We start from the raw sequence: 20235 nt of genomic DNA on the forward strand, positions 1-20235 counted from the left end.
ACCAGTGGTTCCCTGCCCTGCCCTGCCCAAATGTTCTACTTGTAAACAGAGCCTTTCTAATGTTCTACTTTACATGTTACAACCATTTACAATTACCAGTGCTGTTTTCCACCGCACCAGAAAATGCATATCAATCAATAGTCAGAAAATAATCTTTAAACAGAAGAAAAAAGAAAAAGGGGGAAAAGAATACTGAAGTCGCCATAAAAAGGTAAAAGAAAATTTTATGCACATATATATATATATATATATATATATATATATATAACAGCAAAAAGAACTTCATCGCAATATTCTAAGGAAACTGTCATATGTTAATTACATAAAACAACTAAATGCAACACAGGTCACTTGCAGGGATCGTATGAAATAGATGTCTACAACTTTCTCCTCCGTAAGTCTTTAGGGGCATAAACAGGAGTGCGGCCAAGAAGGTCTAAAGTATGGCATTACTTGACTGTCATCCCATTGAATAGAAGAGTCACGACCAAGATATGGTATCAGTGTAAGCCTTCGGCTTTTAAGGTGAAAGAGAAATATGTTCCATCCAGCCCTTATGAAGACATATTCAGAATTCTGGGGAAGGAATGACAATATTTGAGCTTCTTTAGAATTCTTTGCACAGTCTGGATTTTGCTTCCACATTGCTTTGAAACTTAGTTTGTACCTTAAATTCCACCTGTTCTGTGATTGCACGTTTAATGAGAAACTATTTCCTTCCCTCTCAAGAACCCATATCTCCATGCCTGATGTGCTGCTCTGACCATACTGCAAAAGCCCATCTGGGGCCTCCCCAAGAACACACTCATCATAATCTTGAGAAATCTTACCATCTGGTAATTTAAGCAAAACTATACGCCTATCTCCAAGACGTGGATCATAAATGGCTAGATTTCCCTGGGTTGCAAACCAGTATATGACACCACTAATTACAGTAGCCACTGCCCAAGGACGCAAGGCAAATGTTGAAGAGCAAGTGAGCGTATAATGTTTCCATGTACCAGTCACTGAAGAGAAAGTCTCAATGGAGACAGTATTAACTTCATCACGTCTGCAGTCACATCTTGCCCGAATAACCTTGTAGTGGATGATGTCATCAAAACACTCCTCGTGACACTGAAGAATGCAATACACAAACTTTTATAGTACCTCTGAGGTTGAGGAAGTCGGCATAGCTGTTTGGTGATTGGGTTCCACACAGAATATGTCATTGGGTGGCGGCCGAAAAGAAGAAGGCCATTGGAAGAGTCAATGAAATAGCCAAGCTGTTTGGGGATCCCAGAAACCAGTAAATTATCGCCTTCCTCACAAGTTGACAATAAATGAAGTGCACGCTCTGATGGGGGCCGGCTTATGCCATGTTTAGATCTTCCAAGGTATAGATGATTGCACACAAAGAAGCCCAAAAGATGAAAATTTATTCTCCATCGAGCATGGTAATCCTTTCGAAAAGAAGAGCTACATATCACACGAAGCCACCTCTTTGATACGAGTATGAAACTGAAAACAGATTTCTCTGGCAGTCGAAGGAGGATCTCGTGTAGGATGTCATCAGTCAATGTAGCATGAATATCATTTGCAGACCTCTTTTGACCCTTCATCTGGACACATAAAATTGTGCGGAGAGCATGCTCCACTGTACGAGTACAGTCCTAATAATGTGTAGCAGATCATATCCAATATTAAAGCATCTCAATTGACATAAAAAGACACAAATCTATAAGTCACCAGTTGTCCATGATTTAAAACACTACTACTACTGATAAATTAAAATATTTTCTTATATCAACATAACCTAGTAATGATATCCATCAGCGACGATAGACGTTTATTTGATCTATATTGCTCAGCAATCTTTTATCATAATCTGGTAAGCAACATATCGCTAGAACTGTTTTCAACTTCAGATTTTTTTTTCAAACTATAACCAAATATGCAACTGAAATTAAAATAATTGTTAGATAATAAGCTTTGGCTCGCGAATTCGGGAAAGAAGAGGGATTGAGGGCAAAAGAACAAGATTGAACCCATACGAGCCCTGCAACCAATTTGCTGAATTGCGGAATTGCCCTTCACCAGTTCTAAAGAAACAAACCCAAGCTCCAAACTTCAAAGTTTCTAACACTTGAACCCAGAATTTGTCTATAATCTGGTTACTCATTTACATTGTACTAAATCCGTCGAGGAAAAAGACCAAAACTTTCCTCAGCAAAGCCAAACAAAAATTGCTTTTGACACCTTAAAGTTTTCATCTTGCAAGTTGTCCGATACTAATACAACAGAGAACATAAGACCCAGAACGGTATCACCTTCACTTCCTACTCTAAGCAATCAAATGGAAACGAAAGACGGTAACTACATTAGCCCATCTACCATTTTTGCCCCATTCATCAATTATATCAAAAGAAAGAAAGAGAATCAATTAAATAAAAGCATGCATAAAAGAAAGAAAGAATGTGTAGCTTAAAAGAGCGTACCTGAGAGAATGCTTAGCTTAAAAGCAAGTGAATGGGTGCTTGCCCTTCAGCTTGAGCGTCTTAAGGTTTGGGAAATTGGGAGGTGATGAATTTCAGGTGGCCAAGTGGGTTTTGACTGGATTGTGACCTCTCTGGGATTTTATTGGGCTTTTCGGGGACCAGCTTATTGTTTCTTTTGTCTTCGGGCCAGCTTTGTTTGGTTTTGGCGTGGCGGGTCAACTATATAGCGGGTCAAGTTTACATGTCTACCGGCCTTCAATAACGTAACAGGAAAAATAAATAAAGAGAAGGGGAAGAAGAAGAGTGAGATATAGGCTGCTAATCTCTGGGAGGGAAAGAAAATTATCGAGATGACAAGCCTCGTTGTGCCATTAACAGATTTGGGTCTCTAATTCCATAGAAGCTCAAGGCAAGATTTGCTTGCTCCCTCATTTTTACCCACCCAGATTTTCTTTTCTTTTTAACAAGTTGTACCCAAAGTTCATAAGAATTCAAGCATCCGCTACAAGATGTGCAATTTATTCAAATCCATAGTGGTGGCGGCGGCGTTATTGCTTCTGGGTCCGTGCACTGTCACCAAATGCATGGCGTTTGGTTCTCCTTCTTCTTCTGAGACCACTATGCACACTAACAATTGGGCTGTTCTGGTCTGCACCTCTCGATTCTGGTAATTCAAACTTTGTTTTGCTCTTTTCAACTTGTCTTTTTTCTATTTCTGTGTGAAATAGATATCGCCCATTTTATAATTTCCGATAGCCTTATAAAAGTTTCTTTACTTTATCTTTTACTAATTTAATTTTTTGATAAAAATTCGGGTGTGTTTGATATGATTATTAGTTTGCTTACTATGTGGATCGTATCCATCCATGAGCACTTTCTAGTTTATTTGCTCAGTTTTTTTTGCCATCCTTGCCAACAATGCAAAAGAGAAGTTGGAAATATGTACTCTATGAACCATAACCATTTTTCTAGATGTGGATGCATGAATGTACACTAATTCATCTTCGGCTTTGGTATAGGTTTAAACTTGTGAAATGGCCATCTACTTGTTTCAGCATTTCATATTTTCAATGCTGGGGGAGTTGAATAGAGCTGTCTCTATCACATATTCAGTCTTCTTTTAGAGAGAAACTACAGTTCTTTCACCTTGCTTGGCTCTCTTGCATTAAGTACTTTAATTTAAACATTATTGAAGCATTAAGGGATACTAAGTAAACGGAAGTCTTCCTATTTTCATCTTAAGGGTTCATTGAAAGAATCAATATATGTCACTGAATTCTTGTAATCATTGTAATGAACTAGTTTAAAGAATCTTGAGCTACCTATTTCAATCTCTCATAGTTCTACAATATTGAAATTTGATTTACCTATCCCAATGTTGTCTTCAGGTTTAATTATCGACACATGGCCAATACTTTATCCCTGTATCGGTAAGAACACGGTCTTTTCCTCCTAGATCATCTTCTTGTCTGTCATTCTTTCATTTCTTTCATGGTTACTTCAGTGTGTTTTTCTTTTGATTTACAGGACTGTTAAGCGACTTGGAATACCTGATGAGAGAATAATACTTATGCTGGCAGATGACATGGCCTGTAATGCTAGAAACAAGTATCCTGCCCAAGTTTTTAACAATGAAAACCACAGACTCAACTTGTATGGAGATAATGTTGAGGTGAGCTTTCTTCTATCTGTTTAGGTCTTTTACTTTGCTTCAAATAGTTTTCCAAATATGGCTGATTTACCAAACTGAATCTATCAGGTGGATTATCGAGGCTATGAAGTGACAGTTGAAAATTTTTTACGTGTATTGACTGGGCGTCATGAGAATGCTGTTCCAAGATCTAAGCGTCTTTTGAGTGATGAAGGAAGCCACATTCTTTTGTATATGACAGGACATGGAGGAGATGAATTTTTAAAATTTCAAGATTCAGAAGAGCTCCAGAGTCATGATTTAGCTGATGCAGTTAAACAAATGAAAGAAAAGCATAGGTTAGGAATTTTTACCTCTACCACTGTTGCCTTTTACATTTGTATAAGAATTTCTTACATTTTAATATTAGAAATAAGGAGAAAATGATTATCAGATGAATACAATAATTTACATTTCTTATGAAATTATCAATTATCAATTTAGTTTGGGACAATTTTTTATATTTTACATGTTGTTATATCCATGTTGATGACTGTTCCTATTGATTGTCACTGCTGGACAAATGAACTCATATGAAGTTGATAATGTGATCAAAATTTTAGATTCAAGGAGCTGCTGATAATGGTGGACACTTGCCAAGCTGCCACTCTTTTCTCTCAGGTTTGTGATTTGCTCCTTCCTGTTCTTAGAAAAGAAAAGCATAATATATTTTAGCTATATCCTGTTTCGTTCAATTTTTCGGACTGAAATTATAATGTTTAAAAAGAATGTGCAAAAAAACTTAAACTCAAAATATACCATCCTGGTGTACACTTTTGCAGATAGGATAGGTTGAATGGAAACATTTGTTTGACTTCATTGCACAGTGAAAAATTCTTTATGATTGTGTATAATAGTTTCATAATCTGAAAAGAGAGTATCCTTGATGAAATTGTTCTATTCACATGCTTTTATACTAAATGAAAGATCATATTTTGAGTTTTGCAGCTTCAATCACCCGGAGTTTTGGCTATTGGAAGTAGCATGAAAGGGGAGAACTCATACTCACATCACTTGGACTCTGATGTATGGTGGATTTGTTGGCATAAAATGTTTTTAATATTTATACTGATTTGACTGAGAATGCTATTCCATGTTCTTGATTAATCAAAAATCCAGGTATTTGATACCACTTACTGGCATTTCATCTAATTATAGTCACACTGTTTGCTTGATACAGGTTGGTGTTTCTGTTGTAGATCGTTTTACATTTTACACCCTTGCGTTCTTTGAGAGGCTAAATATGTATGACAATGCCTCATTGAGCAGGTGTATTTAAGAAATTGCATACCTATTTCATTGTGGCAATTATATCTTTCAAAGTGTACAGAACCATTACAGTGTAAGTGATTTTTCTTCAAAATTAATATTTATTGTGGGATTTGATTATCATTTTGCAGTCTTTTCAATTCCTATAACCCAACCTTGTTGATGTCAACCGCATATTACAGAACAGATCTATACCAGCAACACCTGGAAGAGGTAGGGAAGTTTTAAACTTAATTTTCTCAATTTGGAGCTATTGAAGTTGCTTGCTTTACTTTGACGCTGGGAAATACTCTCTCTAGGTGCCTGTGACAAACTTCTTTGGTTCAGTCATGGAAACTATACATACTGATTCAACTTATAAAGCCCTTTCAGTAAAAAGTTTCAGCAGAGCTGAAATCAAGATGCCCCTTGATCAACCAGCCAATGACAATGAAAGAAGAATTTTGGCAGATTCAAATGGTCAAGATCAAATCAGTAACCCCAAAAAAGAGGTGACTTTTTATATCCCTTCCCTTCTGTTTGTTCAAAAAGCTTTGTTTCTTTACAACATTTTCGTGATGGGAAGGAATGAATGCTGCAGGAACAACAGGGTGCTTTCAGACATTTGTGGAATACTATTAATGACAAGGTGGAAAAAATTGAAGATGTCGATTCCTTTGTGCAATACGGCTTGTTAGTAATGCTTCCAGTGTTGCTACTTCCCACGTTGTTATCATGGTGAAAGTTTTGGTGCATTTCATGCAATTCCTTTCCCCACGTCGTGTTCATTATGTGTTTGCGTACGCGTGTGTGGGGACACAGAGAGATTGAGCGATGTTGATTTAAAGTCTTCCCTGAAATTGATTGTTGGGATTGCACCAATTTCATATATATATGTTACAGAAGAAAAGTTTAAGCTTTCCATGGACAGGTGATATGGGCCCACTGTCATGCACTATGAATATGATTTGATCTAAGAGCTGAATTTGCTAATTGGATTGAACACTTCTTCGACCATCGAATGAAAGATGGGAGAAGGTGGATCTCTTTTCATATTAGACGCTGGGGCCAAAATGAACAGCTCCAAATATTCTATAGTGACGGCTAGGTGAGGTATTATCTCTTAATCGTTGAATTATACTAATCAATTTGATCCAATAGTTAATCAGTTTGATCTAACGATTAAAAGATACGGCCTCACCTAAAGGTCATATGACCCTCACTCGTAAAATTGTCTAAATCTAAATTGTGAGAACTTGGGTGTGCATTCAAACATGCATCAAAATGTCCATTTTCTATCCAACAAAATACAATAAAATCTGAATAGGACAGTGAAAACAACATTTGGTTTTTTGTAATGCCTCCTAATGATACAAACTTTAAAATCCAATGTCAATATTTCAATAATAATAATAATATAAAAGACCTCCAATATCATTTGAAATGGAGGCCCATGTGGTCGAAACATGACGAAAACAATGGTTTGGATTGGACTGGTAGCGGTAAGGTAGGCCCATGTCAATACCATACACTACGAGAGCTTCCATTTACGGCTAGACCAAATCGAAGGCAAGAAAAACAGAAATCCCCCACCACGGCAGATCAAAGAAAATAGGAGGCGAAGATCATGATGCACTACAAAGAGGTATGATCCATTTTTATTTCTTTCATTTTTTATTTTTGGGTCTTTCATGAAAAAGGTTTAATCACTGTCTGGTGAATGTATGTTCAGGAAAAAGAGGCAAAGAAAGAAGCTTTTAGGAAGTACTTAGAATCCAGTGGAGTTCTTGATGCCCTCACCAAAGGTTTGTTGCTCTCTCCTTCTGACTTCTATCAAGTTTTCCGTTTCTTAATGTAATGCTTAAGTCTTTTCCTTTTTTGTTTTTGTGGGTTGGGTTTTTTTTATATAAATTATTTGATGTACATTTTCATTTATTCTCTTTATTTTTGTAATTTTCTCTGGGACAGTTCTGGTTGCGTTATATGAGCAGAATGACAAACCTTCCTCTGCGCTTGAGTGAGTTCATCTCCTTGACTCTGTGATCCAAATGCTCTATTTGAACCAAGAATCAAGCTTTAAATGATTTGCTAGCTCAACTAATACCAACAGCTATACTGCCAGTTTTTTCAGTTTTTATTAATTAGGCTGAAATCATATGGTATTTACCCAAGAATTCATATGTTATTATTAGTTATTCATTCTTCCACATCACTTTATCAAAAGTTAGATTTTAGCTTTTACCGGGTATTGCTTTCTCTTTTTAAGTATCTCATTGTCATTGTGCATTGCACATTGTTGCCCAATATAATCTTTAACCTTTGGGATATTTGTAATACAAGCGTACTAGTAGAAATTGTGAGGCTTTGAACATAATGTGCTTGTTATGTATTAAGTAGTCTATATTTACGGGGTTTTGTCAGAATGCTATTTCAGTTGTGTATCATTTCGTCTTGGAAATGGTACTTAAGTTGTAATTGCAATATTCCATCTTTTATTTTTGCAAGTGTTGAGTAGTTGTGCTTAGTTGTGTTATTCTGTTTGTTCTGGTTTGTGCTAACAAATGTATTTTGTTTCATGTATCACATCCAAATAGAATTGTCTTGTGAGATAATTTTTTCCATGCTTATGCCAGTGTGCAAATGTTCAGATATATTTTGATTTTTGATTTATAATTTTTTGACAGGTTTGTTCAACAAAAGTTAGGGGGTCCATCTGTGTCAGAATATGAAAAGGTACAGGCTGAATTATCAGAGTTGCAGAAAAAGTATAACACACTTTTGGCAGCACACCAAGAAACCTGCACTGAGGTACTTTTCTAGATTTTGAATCCACCTGTACTTTGAGCTTAATCTAAGCATTGGCTAAGAGGCGTCATTAAGTTTCAGACACCATATTGCCTATAGGGTGATAAACTGTGTTAATAATTTCATCAAATGCAGATGGACAGAGTTGTGAACTTAAGTATTAACATGTGAAGGCAAGAAATAAGTATGACCCCTTCAGTATGCATTATGATTACATAGTTAATTAGGGAGAGATGGACAGAAATCATAGAAATATACAACTTAAGTTATGTTACATACTCATAGTGCAAAAGACCTACTGACTCACCCTGCTATTTGTATGATCAATTGAGTAATAAAGTTAAAGTATTTGAAAGTGTAATAGTTGTGTACAATTTGAATTGGAATCACTAAAAATATGAGTGGTTTGTCTCTTCAAAGTTGATTATAGATGGATTGCAGCACTGATGTGCATGTATCCATCTTGACCCCTCATTGTTTGCATTGCAATACACCTCCTTATTTTCCAATGTAATTGGCAATATATCAATCTGAACTACTGTAATTCTTTTGGATTGAGGTCGGTTGAGTAATAAAAGATATCTGCTACACCAACTCATTAGATGACTATTAATATGTGGTATAGCTTTAGTAAACTAAGGCGTTCCCTGTGGTGGAATATTTGAGATATGTATGGTTGCATTTGCTTCTGATGTTCATTTGAACTGTGTATGCCCATTACTCCCACTTTGTTATATAAGTCACCTAATTATGCTCTGTATTGCAGCTAGAGGGACTTAAGAGTTCACAAGTACCTAATGTGGCACCAGTTTCTATCAAAGACAAAGAGACCACTGATGAGGAGGCCCTAAAGGAAAAGTTCTAAAAGAGCGGTGGAGACTTTGTAAATTGCTAAGCTAAGCGAAACCTTTATTTCTTGTAAATATATCAAACAAAAGGAGCCATGGTTCCCTGGCTGTTGTATCCACAGTACACGCCAGAACTTCATATTGTGGGTGTGCATCTCAACTAGTGTTTGTGTGATCACTTTAATCGTTGTATGCTTTTGGTGAGAAGAGGCTGTGGTTTTGTTTAACTGACTGCAGTGAGATATCTACTAATTTTAAGGTCCTCGGGTATTCTTTTGTCTTTAAACTCTGGCTGTTCAGCAAGATATTGTGATACTTGTGAAGATATATTTACTTAAATTCTTCCTGAGTTTGTTTCTTGCCCTATGTTGCAAAAGTTATCAACAAAATTTTGAGAGAAAGTAAAACAGAAGTCCAATAACACAACTTGAGATCGGCTTATGAAGATAATGACTAAAACATGTGCAGTAGGAGGCAAAAGAGAACACCTAAAATGTTACAACAATCGGTGGCAAAGAGAACATTTGCCGATGACATTCCTAACTACTAATATTTTCAATTTGATTGATAATCCAACAGTTCTTGGCTACGTCCTCTGCTTTTCTGGAAGAAACTTGGTAGCATCTGCTACCAGAAAACAGCAAGCAGAGTAACCAAGACAATGACTGAGCAAATTAAAGCCTGCACCAATATGATTTTCAGCACAAGGAAAAACAAAATCTCATTACAATTAAAATGAAAGGCAAAAGCATTTTTGGTGTCATTCTTACTGCAATTGCAGATGCTGCAAGGCCAGGTCGCTCTCTGGGACCTTTAAGATAATTTCCAAAATAAAGCACAGTAGCATAATACCATATTGGTGGAAAAGCAAATCCCAAGAGAAACCTATTTATAAGAAGCATTCAAACTCAAAATCAATCTCTTCTGTCCTCTAATTGGAAGGAAAAAGTAAGCATCTTGGAATTATAGAACTCACGAGAACCATCCAATGCCACAACCAAAGCATGCAAGAGGCTTATCATACGTCCCATCTACCAAAGACAGGTCTCTTCCCTCAATTTGCAGTTGCACAATTTCTTTGTCATCAGAATCTCCACCTATAACAACCCTATTATAGTATTTAGTATTTAGTATTTACACACCGCAGACAATAATTTTTTTTAAAAAAAACTGACCATATTGCTCCTTCACTGTGATCTCAGTGTCGTTTTTCTTGTTTGAAAATGGTGCTTCTGTCATCCCTGTGCTGCTCTCATGCATGATCAACTCCACCAAATTTTTAATAAGAACATTCCTGTGAGTAAATGCACAAAAGTTTGAAATTTCGAAGAAAGTCCATGCTTTTATATATGATTCTTTGTGTTCACAGACTGCAAGAGAGAAAAGGCCTCGAACTTGTATTGTATCCAAAAAGAAAAGGTCTCCAACCAGGGAGAAAGAGGAAAAAGTTTATCACTTTTTGTTTCTTGTTTAAATAAAACGGTTCCCTCTTTTCAACCGAAACAACTGCCACTTTGTTTTTGGATTTATTAAACAAGTCTATCACTTCATGAGTTATTATAGTATACAGTCTGTAATATTCTTCTAGACAATTGTTTAGACATATAAAAGCAACAATTTAATTTATTTTTCATATATTTGTGATGTGAACCATAATTCATATTATTGTTCTTCTGCTGAACAAACCAAAAGAAAATGGTTAATTCTACTCACTTTGGACATAGCCCCGCTAAGAGGCATGTATTATCTCTAGGGTTGTTGGTGAGGTGCCAAATTAACAGCAATTGAACACCAAAACAAATACAATTAGCCTCACATAAAATGAAAGAAGTAATTTTTAATTTAATTTTCGTTAAGGATTTTAAAGATTAGAAATTGCTGAGTTTGAATTTATTACAGATGAGTATAGAATCAGATAGATATTAGATTATTCAAATGAAAACCTAATTAAAAAAGAACAACGTAATAAAGAAATATGCAGTAGAGACTCGAGTCAAATGTCTAATCAAACCTAAACCTAATCCAACGGCCAAAATCACACCACACATACAAAAACGCATACCAAGAAAAACCAACCAAAATTAAAATTAAAAAGAGTAAAATTAAAAATAAAAAAAAATTTGTTATTCGACACAGACGCACGCTCTCTCTCTCTCTCTAAAACTCAAAATGGAACCTAATGAAAACCAACTGAGCTCCTACTTCCAACACCCCACCACCACCACCACCGGCACCGGCACCGCCGCAACTGTCACAGCCACAAACACTGCATCACCGACCAATGGGCTCTTGCCAAATACCCACTCCACTGATGGGTCCCACATGGTGTACTCTCACTCGGTGCCCTCCTCAGCGGTGACCTCGCCACTTGAGCCCGCGAAAAGGAAGCGAGGAAGGCCCAGAAAGTATGGCACGCCGGAACAGGCTTTGGCAGCCAAGAAGGCGGCGACGACGTCATCTCACTCCTCATCCTCTAAGGAGAAAAAGGACCACCATGGCTCTGCCTCGCCTTCTTATTCTGGGTCTACCAAGAAATCTCAGCAGTTTTCTCTTGGTGGGTTGCAAATGGCCTTTTGGATTTTCTATGGTTTGGTTGTGAAATTTGTTGTCTTTATTGCAAATTGCTTCAATTTCTATATGTGTTTCAAACTTTTGGTTGCATTGTCTTGAAAGATTCACACTTGGTTGTTCTGGGTGGGTATTCTGGAAATACCCTATTTGTGTTTGGTTGGGAAATTTTTTATTCTAGGAGGGTTCTTTTGCAAACTGCTCCAGGTTTATGTGGGCTTTTTAACATCCATTGTTTCTTAGTGCTTGCCCTCTTTGTTATTAGTTCTTTTTTATTTTATTTTTTCATGGTTTATTGTGAATTCGTTGTAGTTTAGAGGGTTTTGTTGCAGTGCCTGAGTTTATACATGTTTTTGGTTGCATTGTTTATATGCCTGTTTAGTGTCTTCACTCTCCTTGTTCTATCCAGTTTCTGTCATGTAGGTCTATCATAATTCAACTTAACTATTTCCAAATGATGGGCATAGTTGAAACATTAATTTTGAAATAGAATAGTATGACCTCCACTTGTTCAAATGAGAAGCTTTTGGGGAAATACAAAGAGAACATAATATAATTGGTAATTTTATTCACATGAACCAAATTTCTCTTCAGATCACACACCTTATGGAGTGGAAACTTTGGTTGGCTTGAGAGAGATATTGATAAGAAACTCGTACAAGCTCCTGTCTGGATAAAAGATTTTCTGCCCGTCCCAAATGAAGACTTGTGTGAGGCATATGTCAATATTATAGTCCAAAGTGGCATATTTTAGCAACCGGGAACAATCACGATGCATGAAAAAGTAATTTCAATGGTTTAATGGAAGTATAAAACTGGGATTGCTCGTTGAATTTCTATCAGTAGATGACACAAGGTTTTTGTGGTTTGCAAGACTTTTTTGTTTTGTTCTTTAGAATTCTAGAACTTCTCACACTTACTGTTAGATTTTATATTGAGAATGGAGATAATAACTCGACATTTAGTTCACAGTGGTTAGTTGATCTAAAACCTATTTGCATATAAAAATGTTGTATATTACTTGCCAAATATGAATTTTTTCTTCCCACTTCTGAAGGTCCTTTCTGTCCCAGTATTTATTTATAACCTCTATTATTCTGTGATGTCATGTAAAATTAGGAAAAAAAAAGGCTTGGTTAAAGCTTAGGTGACCAGCTAACCTAACCTATTTTCCTTGTATAATGTTTTCATTTGCTCATAAGAAGTATATATGTTTTATTGAATGCTGTTTTAATGTCTTTTTCTTGTTTGACAATGTGGGTATAAATAATTATAATTTAACACACTCATGTTGTGCTTTTCCTCTTAATTGGTTGATGTAGGCAATGCAGGGCAAGGTTTTACACCACATGTTTTAACTGTAGCTGCTGGGGAGGTATGCATGTCCTAATTAATTCTCAAAGCAATAGCGTAGCTAGTTTAGGAATACCGTGACAGTTTAATTCATTATTTTCCTTTTAACTTCACCCTTTTCTTCCATAAATTGCAGATACTGGATTGTAGCTCTTTCGTTTCTGATTGCATGAAATACTTTTTTTTTCTTTTCACATCTGTGTTTCAAATGTGTCACATGCCGATCTTGGATACAGAATAATTCCTTGAATTTGTTTATGGTTTTTTGTTGGTGCAGTTACTATTGTATTTCTAAAATATCAACAATTGCCTGATCGTACCTTGTTTATGTGCCATCTTTATTATAGAGTGTTTCCATTGTTATTTTTTCTTTATTTATTATCTGCTCACACAGTTTAGTGACACGTCTAACAGGATGTGGGCCAGAAAATTATGTTTTTCATGCAACAGAGTAAGCGTGAAATATGCATTCTGTCTGCTTCTGGTACAATTTCAAATGCTTCTCTCCGCCAGCCAGCTACTTCAGGAGGCAACATTACATATGAGGTAAAAAAAAATTCTTCAACCTTTTCCAAGTGGGATAGTTTAGTCTTTTGACCCATTCATATGGGAACTGCGGTGATGCACTTTGTAACGAAAAAAGAAAAAAGTAAATATCAGAAACAGCAGTTATCTTGCAAGAAATTGTATTTGAAGTCAAATTTGGAGTATCATATTTAGTGTTTTGTTCAAGGTATGTGTATATGAGCCTAGATGTACAATACTAGGTCACTGCTTTGCATTAGTGAGTCTCCAGATGGTATTAGATTCTTGGTGGGCAACAATAGGGCAACTGTGCTCACTGTTGGCAACTAACAGGTTAATTTATCTGTGTGCTCTCTTAAGGAGCCTAAATGTACAAGTTCAGATTAATTTTTTGGAGGGTCTTCATTTAGTTAATTTGAGATACGGCACAGCTGCCGTTCCAAAATCTGAAAATAACAATTATCACTTCAAAATAACAGTTCTGGTTTGAAAGCCATATTGGCATGCAAATTCTACCAAGGAATACACCATATGATTGATGAAAAAGTACACCATCCATAGCGATTTGGGTGGCTGAAGTTTGATTTTATTATCATCCAATTTATTCAGGTAGGATTCATTGCTACAATTATAATTAGGCAAGGTGTCTTTCCTCTATGTGTGGGTGCGTAGTTAGGGAGGAGAAAAGGGAGGAAATGACAATGAATTTTAAGATTCTTTCTTTTGCTTTCTGTTTTGGCTGCTACTATATGGTTTATTTAGAAATAAAAATAAAAATATTAGTTTTAGAATTGTGCATATGCTTTTTCTATCCAGAAATTTTGTGGAATTGTGAAACAAAAATTATGTAAATAAATTGTTTTGAAATGTGCATATGCTGCTGAAAAAGCATTTCATTAGTTGCTCAAAAGATTCAACTTATGTTTGGTTAAGTCCTTTATACTGCCAGTTAACTTGACAGATTGAACTGGGACTTCTTGATCATCTGCCTCATGTTTATTCCATCAAAGTTTAATGATTTCTTTCTGATGTTAGGGTCGTTTTGAGATTATTTCACTGTCTGGGTCTTACGTACGTACTGACCTTGGAGGGAGGGCTGGTGGGCTGAGTGTGTGCCTATCTAGTACAGATGGGCAAATCATCGGCGGTGGAGTTGGTGGGCCCCTGAAGGCTGCAGGCCCTGTGCAGGTACTATTTTAGAAAAAGTGATTTTTTGTTGATCAGATGTCCATAATATGTTGTTAGTCCACAACTGTGGCAGAAGATACTAGCTACTTCTGTCTCTGCCTTGAAGCAAGGAGGGGTTGGGTTGCTAACCATATAGTTGACTTGGTGCTTTGGATGTCATCTGATGCCTCAATTTGATTTTTTCCATGTTATTAGGCACTGGGACATATCTGTAATATTTTCTTCTTAATTGCAGTCTCTGCTCGTTTCAGTTGGCATGTTTGATAAACGGTTCTGCTGTATTTCTGAAACACTTGCTATTTGCACCTACAGGTTATTGTCGGAACATTTATGGTTGATGCCAAGAAGGATGTCACTGCTGGTGTAAAGGGTGATGCTTCTGCTACCAAGTTGCCAACAGCTGGGGAAATGATGAACGTAAGCTTCCGCTCGGCAGTTGACTCTTCTGGAAGAACTCTCGTCCGGGGAAATGATGATCAGCAAGCTATTGGAGGAAGTCATTTTATGATTCAGGGCATGCATGTCGCACCTTCACGGCCCACAGATTGGAGGGGTGGTCCGGATGCTAGAGGCACTGGTGCTTATGAATTGACAGGTATAATTCCCTCTCACCACACGTTCACAATTATAAAAGATTCTATAGATAGACATTGCTCGCAGGTATGACTTATGAGAGAGTCTTAAAGGTGATATTTTATTTTGCAGGAAGAGCAGGTCGTGCAGCACACCAATCTCCAGAAAATGGGGACTATGATCAAATTCCAGATTAGGGCTTGCTTTTGGATTTGGAAGCACTGTTTTGTCGTAGATAGATGTATAATACATACCGGAACTTTTTGTCAGCTTATGCTGTTTGTAGCGTGCACCATACATTAGAGATGATGGCTTATGAAAAGTCCCATACCTGTGACTTACTCCTGTTGAAATATTTTGATGCCTTCAATATTGCTCGTAGTATCTGTGCGCGTAGGGGTTGCTGGCCAGTTTCTGTTTTACACTTGGCTGAATATGGTAGCGTATATTTATCCATTCTGTTATTATCACAGTTCTGCATCTGCTTTTAAAACTTTTTGTTAGGAGCTGCATTTTGTTAAAGGTTTGTGCCTAAAAACATTAAAGTGGCCGTAGCAGAAGAGTGTTGTCCCCATGGTATACAAGTTTTCGTTGATTGAGCTTGGTATGAAGGGTTCAAATCCAAATTGTGTCAACTGGAAAATCTTGCTTTTTCATTCTTGGATGTGAGTATATGTTATGTGTACAGAACTTAAATACCTATAATTCAATCCAATTCCACAAGTCACATCACCTCAAAGGACAATAATATTACTGAGTCAGAATGTTGTAAAGAAGTCTCTCGCTTCGTGATAGCGTTCTAAGACAACATTGAAGAGGGGATGGATTGGTTCCAACAAATTGGAATAGGGACCCAACACTGCTCTCGGCATCAGTAGAGACACATCATCTGACCAGATATGTTGACTTACAGAAAGACCACTTAGAGCATAACACGTGTGATAGAAGTCTCTGGATTTCCCAGGTTTGTCTTTTAATCCACCATTCTCCTCCTGCATCAACCAAATCAAGTTAAAATATTAATCCCCGGAAAGTAAGAACTCGAAGAACTATAGATGGAAGGTGGTATTTGAAAACCAAACCTGTGAGCATAAAAGTAAGTATAGCTGCAATGCACGTCCATCAAAAAGTGGCTCCATTTCTACCCTTCTTTTGACAAAATTATGACCAATATCATTGAAATTTACTGCACAGACAGCAAAAAAAAGAGGCAAATTTTAGCAAGTCGAAACAAAATTTGGGTGTTGAAAGGCAAATTTATTTCAAGCCAAAAAAGAAGAAAAAGAATACATGGCCAAACATCTGAAACTTGTCTAAGTCAGCCTACCTTCAAAACTTTTGCCCCCAACAGGGATCACCAGTTGTTGATCAATAGTTGAACATGCTCTTTGTAGTAATGCAAAAGTACCTCCCTGGTTATATCAATTAATTCAACTATAAGACGATGAAGAAGAATCCCTAAACAGATGAAGGAAAGAAAATCACCTGCCAGAAGGAGTAGCAGCAATCAACCAATTTATTAGTCCTCCCCTTAAATCCACAGTCCTTCCCTTGTTGAAATACCAACCAATCCTAACACCAATTACAATAGAGAACAACATTTGTCTTAGGATTGGAGAGGTTCAAAACATGTTCATTGAAAACAACGTGAAATTTTCTTACAATTAGTTTCGGCAAGTCCAGTTGATTGACCTGATTGATCATAATCATCGTTGCCACCCCACAGAAGGTGTACCTGAAGAAAAAGATTATCGGATCTATCAAAAACTAATAGATCTATCCAACCGACGTCTCTTAATACTTCATCCACATAATCCGGCAAAGAGGCCATTGTGCAAATTGTGTTAATGATGTTCAAACAGATAGAAGTCTGAGACATACCCGCCATGAGCTTCAGTACCAGGTTCCGCAGAAATGCCACCTTCATAAGTCTGACAACTGCAAATACAGAAAATGTAATTTATCCCTAATCAAATGCCAATCCATATCAAGCAGAACAAGCTTTAAGCAACCTCAAGATGTAGTTTCCAACATTCTGCACGAGTTCATCATCCAAAATGTTCAAAATACTTGCTACCTGCGAATGAGTGTTGAAATTAAGCAAGCATATAACAACGTTGTAAGTAAAGAACAGAACCATAAGTAATTCAATGAATATTCAGATAATACCACAACTTTTAGGACAAATTTAAGGATGGCACAACTAGCACAAGCCTTAGCAAGTTCAATAAGACTTTGGGAGTAGATAGAGGAAAACATGGAAACACCTTGGCCATACGGCCAGACTTCTATTAGAACTTGTGATCAATGGATAAGAGTCATTTGAGACAAAATGTTCAACTTTTGTTATTTCCAAGTCAGAGAAGTTCATATTGGAGTTTTGAGAACTATGCTCAAGAAGAGAGTAGTTATATGCATTAAAAATGGGCGTGTGCACCAGTAAAATATGAATGAAATTGTGTTGAGAGGAGAGACTAACAGAAATTGCAGCGTAGCAGGCCCGGACATCAATTTCTCCACCATCATGAATCCTGGGGAAAAGTAAGGAATCAAATACAGTTCCAAACTTCTAGAAACAAAAGTATACCTCTGGAAAATTGGGTCAGTTTTTATTACTTTTAAGCCAAAAGAACACACAAATGAATGTGATTTCAAACCTGAAGCCGCCACTTGGGTGTTTCATTTGTCGTAGAAACATGTACATTTCACTTCTGTAGAAGAAAAAATCATGTCAAATCACTTCCCGAAGGATCAGAATTGCATTGCATTGTGTAAAATATGTGAGTTTGTTCTCAAGGAGCATAAACTAATCACCTATTAATTGACGAAAGAGCTTTATGACCACCCAGAGTAATGAGTGAACAGACTGCAGCATAAGTTGTTGCAAGATGTGGCATCTGATTAAAACAATGAACAATCTAAGCAGAAGAATGCATGACATAATACAGCATAGAAGCAATGAGAGATGAGTAGGTCAATTCAAGCCATGACAAAAATAACGCCAAAGAGGTATTAGGAAATATTATGCATCAAGAATGACTAAGCCACCAGGGGCAAATATGGCGACCATATACTTGCCTGTCCAGGTCCGCCACCATAACCACCATTTGGGTCCTGGAATGCAAGAGAAAGGACAACTTGATGAGGAGAACTCAAAGCACCGGCCTTTACTTGTGTTTCATTCAAGCAGGCAGAGAGAGCAATGTGGTTGTCTTATAGTACATACATACCTGACAACGGCTAAGGAAATCAATGATGTTGTTTTGCAATTGGGCGTCAACAGACTCTCCTAGTAAAGCCAATGAGTGCAAATTCCAAAAGCAAACCCACGGTCGACTGACAAAACAAATCCAACCATATGTCACAAAAATCAAAACTTTAATCATCCAATTTAGGAGAGAGAAAGGCGGAGAGAGAGAGTTATACAGGGCATACAAACCGCAGAAGGAGCTTGGGAGTTGTCTGAGACCCCCTTTTAGGTAATCTATATGATTCTCACGCTTAAGTTCCAGCCTTTAACATCAACAACCAGAAAAGTTCATTATTATAACCAAACCAAACCAACGGTTATAAAATAAAATAAAAAAAGCAAGAACAGAAGGAAAATCTTTTACATTCGAAATTGGGCGTCCGGGGGAAGTTTGGCGAAGCTTTCGTAGATACGACCGACTTGGCTCTCTACACTCTTTTGGCTGCGCTGAGTCACTGTTGCTACGGGAACCTCCGACGCCTCCATCGTCTTCTTCTTCGAAGTTTAGTTCGCCTAAAGGTCTGAGAGTTCACTAAATAATCGAAATTCTAGGAAATACAACTGAAACCATGAATTTAAATGCCAACACATGAAAAATCCCTAATGGACAAGGAAAAGGTATCACAAACCTGACTGAAAAGGAAATAAAAAAAATTGCCCAGATTGGACCATCCAAACGGTGACCTCTGCTGTTGGGCTAACTTGTCTTCAAGACACAATCTTGGAGCAATTCGCAGACGTAATGTAGCTTGTCAGTTTGTTGGGACAGGACACTTGTGTTCTAGTGGTTCATATAACAACATAAGATGATGTTCTTCTTCTTCATACGTAAAGATTTGAGCAAGTTTCCATGTCTGAAAACTGAAATTAAAATCTGAAACTTCGGCACTAATTAATGTGGGTCACTTGTCTATCTTTTATTGTATGTCAGATTAGAAGGGTCCATCTCTTCACGTGTAACTGTAATGAAGATTTTCAATCATGATGCAAGGCCATTGACCAGAAATAAATAAGCAAGAAAGGCTGAGACTTCACTTCATTAGGCTCAGTTGTTTTTTGGACATACATGAAAACAAAATAAATAAATGAACTGCATGCATTAATACTGCATATATAAACTAGCAGTCCAACATTTGAATATTAATGAAGAAGTTAGATAACATAATAATTAACCAGGTCCAGTAATTATTATTACAGTCCCAATAGTCCAGGATCGATAATTGAAAGCTAAGAAAACATAATTAAGCTAAAGATAGTTGAAACTCCGCAGAGCAACAGGCAGCAGCTGCATAAACCTGCAATTAAGACAGAGAAGTTAAGAAATTAGCCACCTGATATGAGATTAATGATCAAAGCTAGCTAACGATAGTCAATAGTCACCAAACAGATTAGTATAAAAATCTCACCATTAATGTTAATGGATTACATTATTCTAAAGTGCTGATATAGAGGTAAATCTTCTGCAGGAGGAGGAGGGGGTGTCAGATCTCTAGGGTTGGCAATAACATCATTTCTCTGGTAACATGCATTACTAGTATGAATTTGACTTCGGATAGACATGTAATCTCCGTCATTCACAGTTTCCGGAACACGGAAACTAAACTTTCGCTCATCTCTAGTTTCCAGAGCAACAACTACATCATGTGCACTGGAAACGGTCACTTGGCAAAGTGATGATGAGTCTGCAGGGTTATTTTTCTTCTTGGCTGA

General features: G+C 37.0%; 6 protein-coding genes across 7 annotated transcripts; 3 read left to right on the forward strand and 3 right to left on the reverse strand.

Annotated features, from left to right (window-relative positions):
• Window positions 1-263: 263 nt before the first annotated feature.
• Window positions 264-2619, reverse strand: LOC103318673 (F-box protein At5g03970). Its single transcript, XM_008220074.2, is given in 3 exon segments — window positions 264-1110; window positions 1113-1652; window positions 2478-2619. Coding segments are annotated over 2 exon segments (1197 nt in total). The 5' UTR covers window positions 1602-1652; window positions 2478-2619; the 3' UTR covers window positions 264-402.
• Window positions 2620-2732: 113 nt separating this feature from the next.
• LOC103318674 (Peptidase C13 family) lies at window positions 2733-6337 on the forward strand. Of its 2 annotated transcripts, none has more exons than XM_008220075.3 (10): window positions 2733-3144; window positions 3866-3907; window positions 4005-4149; window positions 4237-4466; window positions 4731-4788; window positions 5116-5193; window positions 5348-5436; window positions 5568-5649; window positions 5736-5927; window positions 6017-6337. In XM_008220075.3, the coding sequence occupies exons 1-10, from the start codon at window positions 2987-2989 to the stop codon at window positions 6155-6157; spliced, it is 1215 nt and encodes a 404-aa protein (XP_008218297.1). In that variant the 5' UTR covers window positions 2733-2986; the 3' UTR covers window positions 6158-6337. The 2 variants fall into 2 exon arrangements, with proteins under 2 accessions (XP_008218297.1, XP_088899666.1); XM_089043540.1 differs by having other exon boundaries at window positions 5348-5412.
• Window positions 6338-6903: 566 nt separating this feature from the next.
• Window positions 6904-9354, forward strand: LOC103318676 (c-Myc-binding protein). Its single transcript, XM_008220077.3, has 5 exons — window positions 6904-7060; window positions 7148-7220; window positions 7384-7432; window positions 8100-8223; window positions 8987-9354. Exons 1-5 carry the CDS (start codon window positions 7043-7045, stop codon window positions 9083-9085), a joined length of 363 nt encoding a protein of 120 aa, XP_008218299.1. The 5' UTR covers window positions 6904-7042; the 3' UTR covers window positions 9086-9354.
• Window positions 9355-9446: 92 nt separating this feature from the next.
• Window positions 9447-10307, reverse strand: LOC107881873 (uncharacterized). The gene is made up of 3 exons (XM_089048372.1): window positions 10244-10307; window positions 10045-10165; window positions 9447-9953 (listed from the first exon to the last, which is right to left on the reverse strand). The coding sequence occupies exons 1-3, from the start codon at window positions 10305-10307 to the stop codon at window positions 9767-9769; spliced, it is 372 nt and encodes a 123-aa protein (XP_088904498.1). The 3' UTR covers window positions 9447-9766.
• An 872-nt stretch (window positions 10308-11179) lies between these two features.
• On the forward strand, window positions 11180-15659 carry LOC103318677 (AT hook motif DNA-binding family protein). The gene is made up of 6 exons (XM_008220078.2): window positions 11180-11622; window positions 12959-13011; window positions 13404-13535; window positions 14550-14702; window positions 15015-15297; window positions 15408-15659. Exons 1-6 carry the CDS (start codon window positions 11238-11240, stop codon window positions 15470-15472), a joined length of 1071 nt encoding a protein of 356 aa, XP_008218300.2. The 5' UTR covers window positions 11180-11237; the 3' UTR covers window positions 15473-15659.
• A 345-nt stretch (window positions 15660-16004) lies between these two features.
• LOC103318855 (protein farnesyltransferase subunit beta-like) lies at window positions 16005-19563 on the reverse strand. Its single transcript, XM_008220288.2, has 15 exons — window positions 19155-19563; window positions 18890-19046; window positions 18702-18788; window positions 18506-18611; window positions 18354-18389; window positions 18090-18172; window positions 17933-17986; window positions 17755-17806; window positions 17288-17352; window positions 17157-17213; window positions 16938-17010; window positions 16761-16847; window positions 16603-16687; window positions 16358-16461; window positions 16005-16267 (listed from the first exon to the last, which is right to left on the reverse strand). The coding sequence occupies exons 2-15, from the start codon at window positions 19009-19011 to the stop codon at window positions 16034-16036; spliced, it is 1245 nt and encodes a 414-aa protein (XP_008218510.2). The 5' UTR covers window positions 19012-19046; window positions 19155-19563; the 3' UTR covers window positions 16005-16033.
• Window positions 19564-20235: the final 672 nt, after the last annotated feature.

The sequence above is a fragment of the Prunus mume genome, linkage group LG1 (assembly GCF_029339155.1).
Source record: "Prunus mume cultivar Tortuosa linkage group LG1, ASM2933915v1, whole genome shotgun sequence".
NCBI classification, from domain to species: Eukaryota; Viridiplantae; Streptophyta; class Magnoliopsida; order Rosales; family Rosaceae; genus Prunus; species Prunus mume.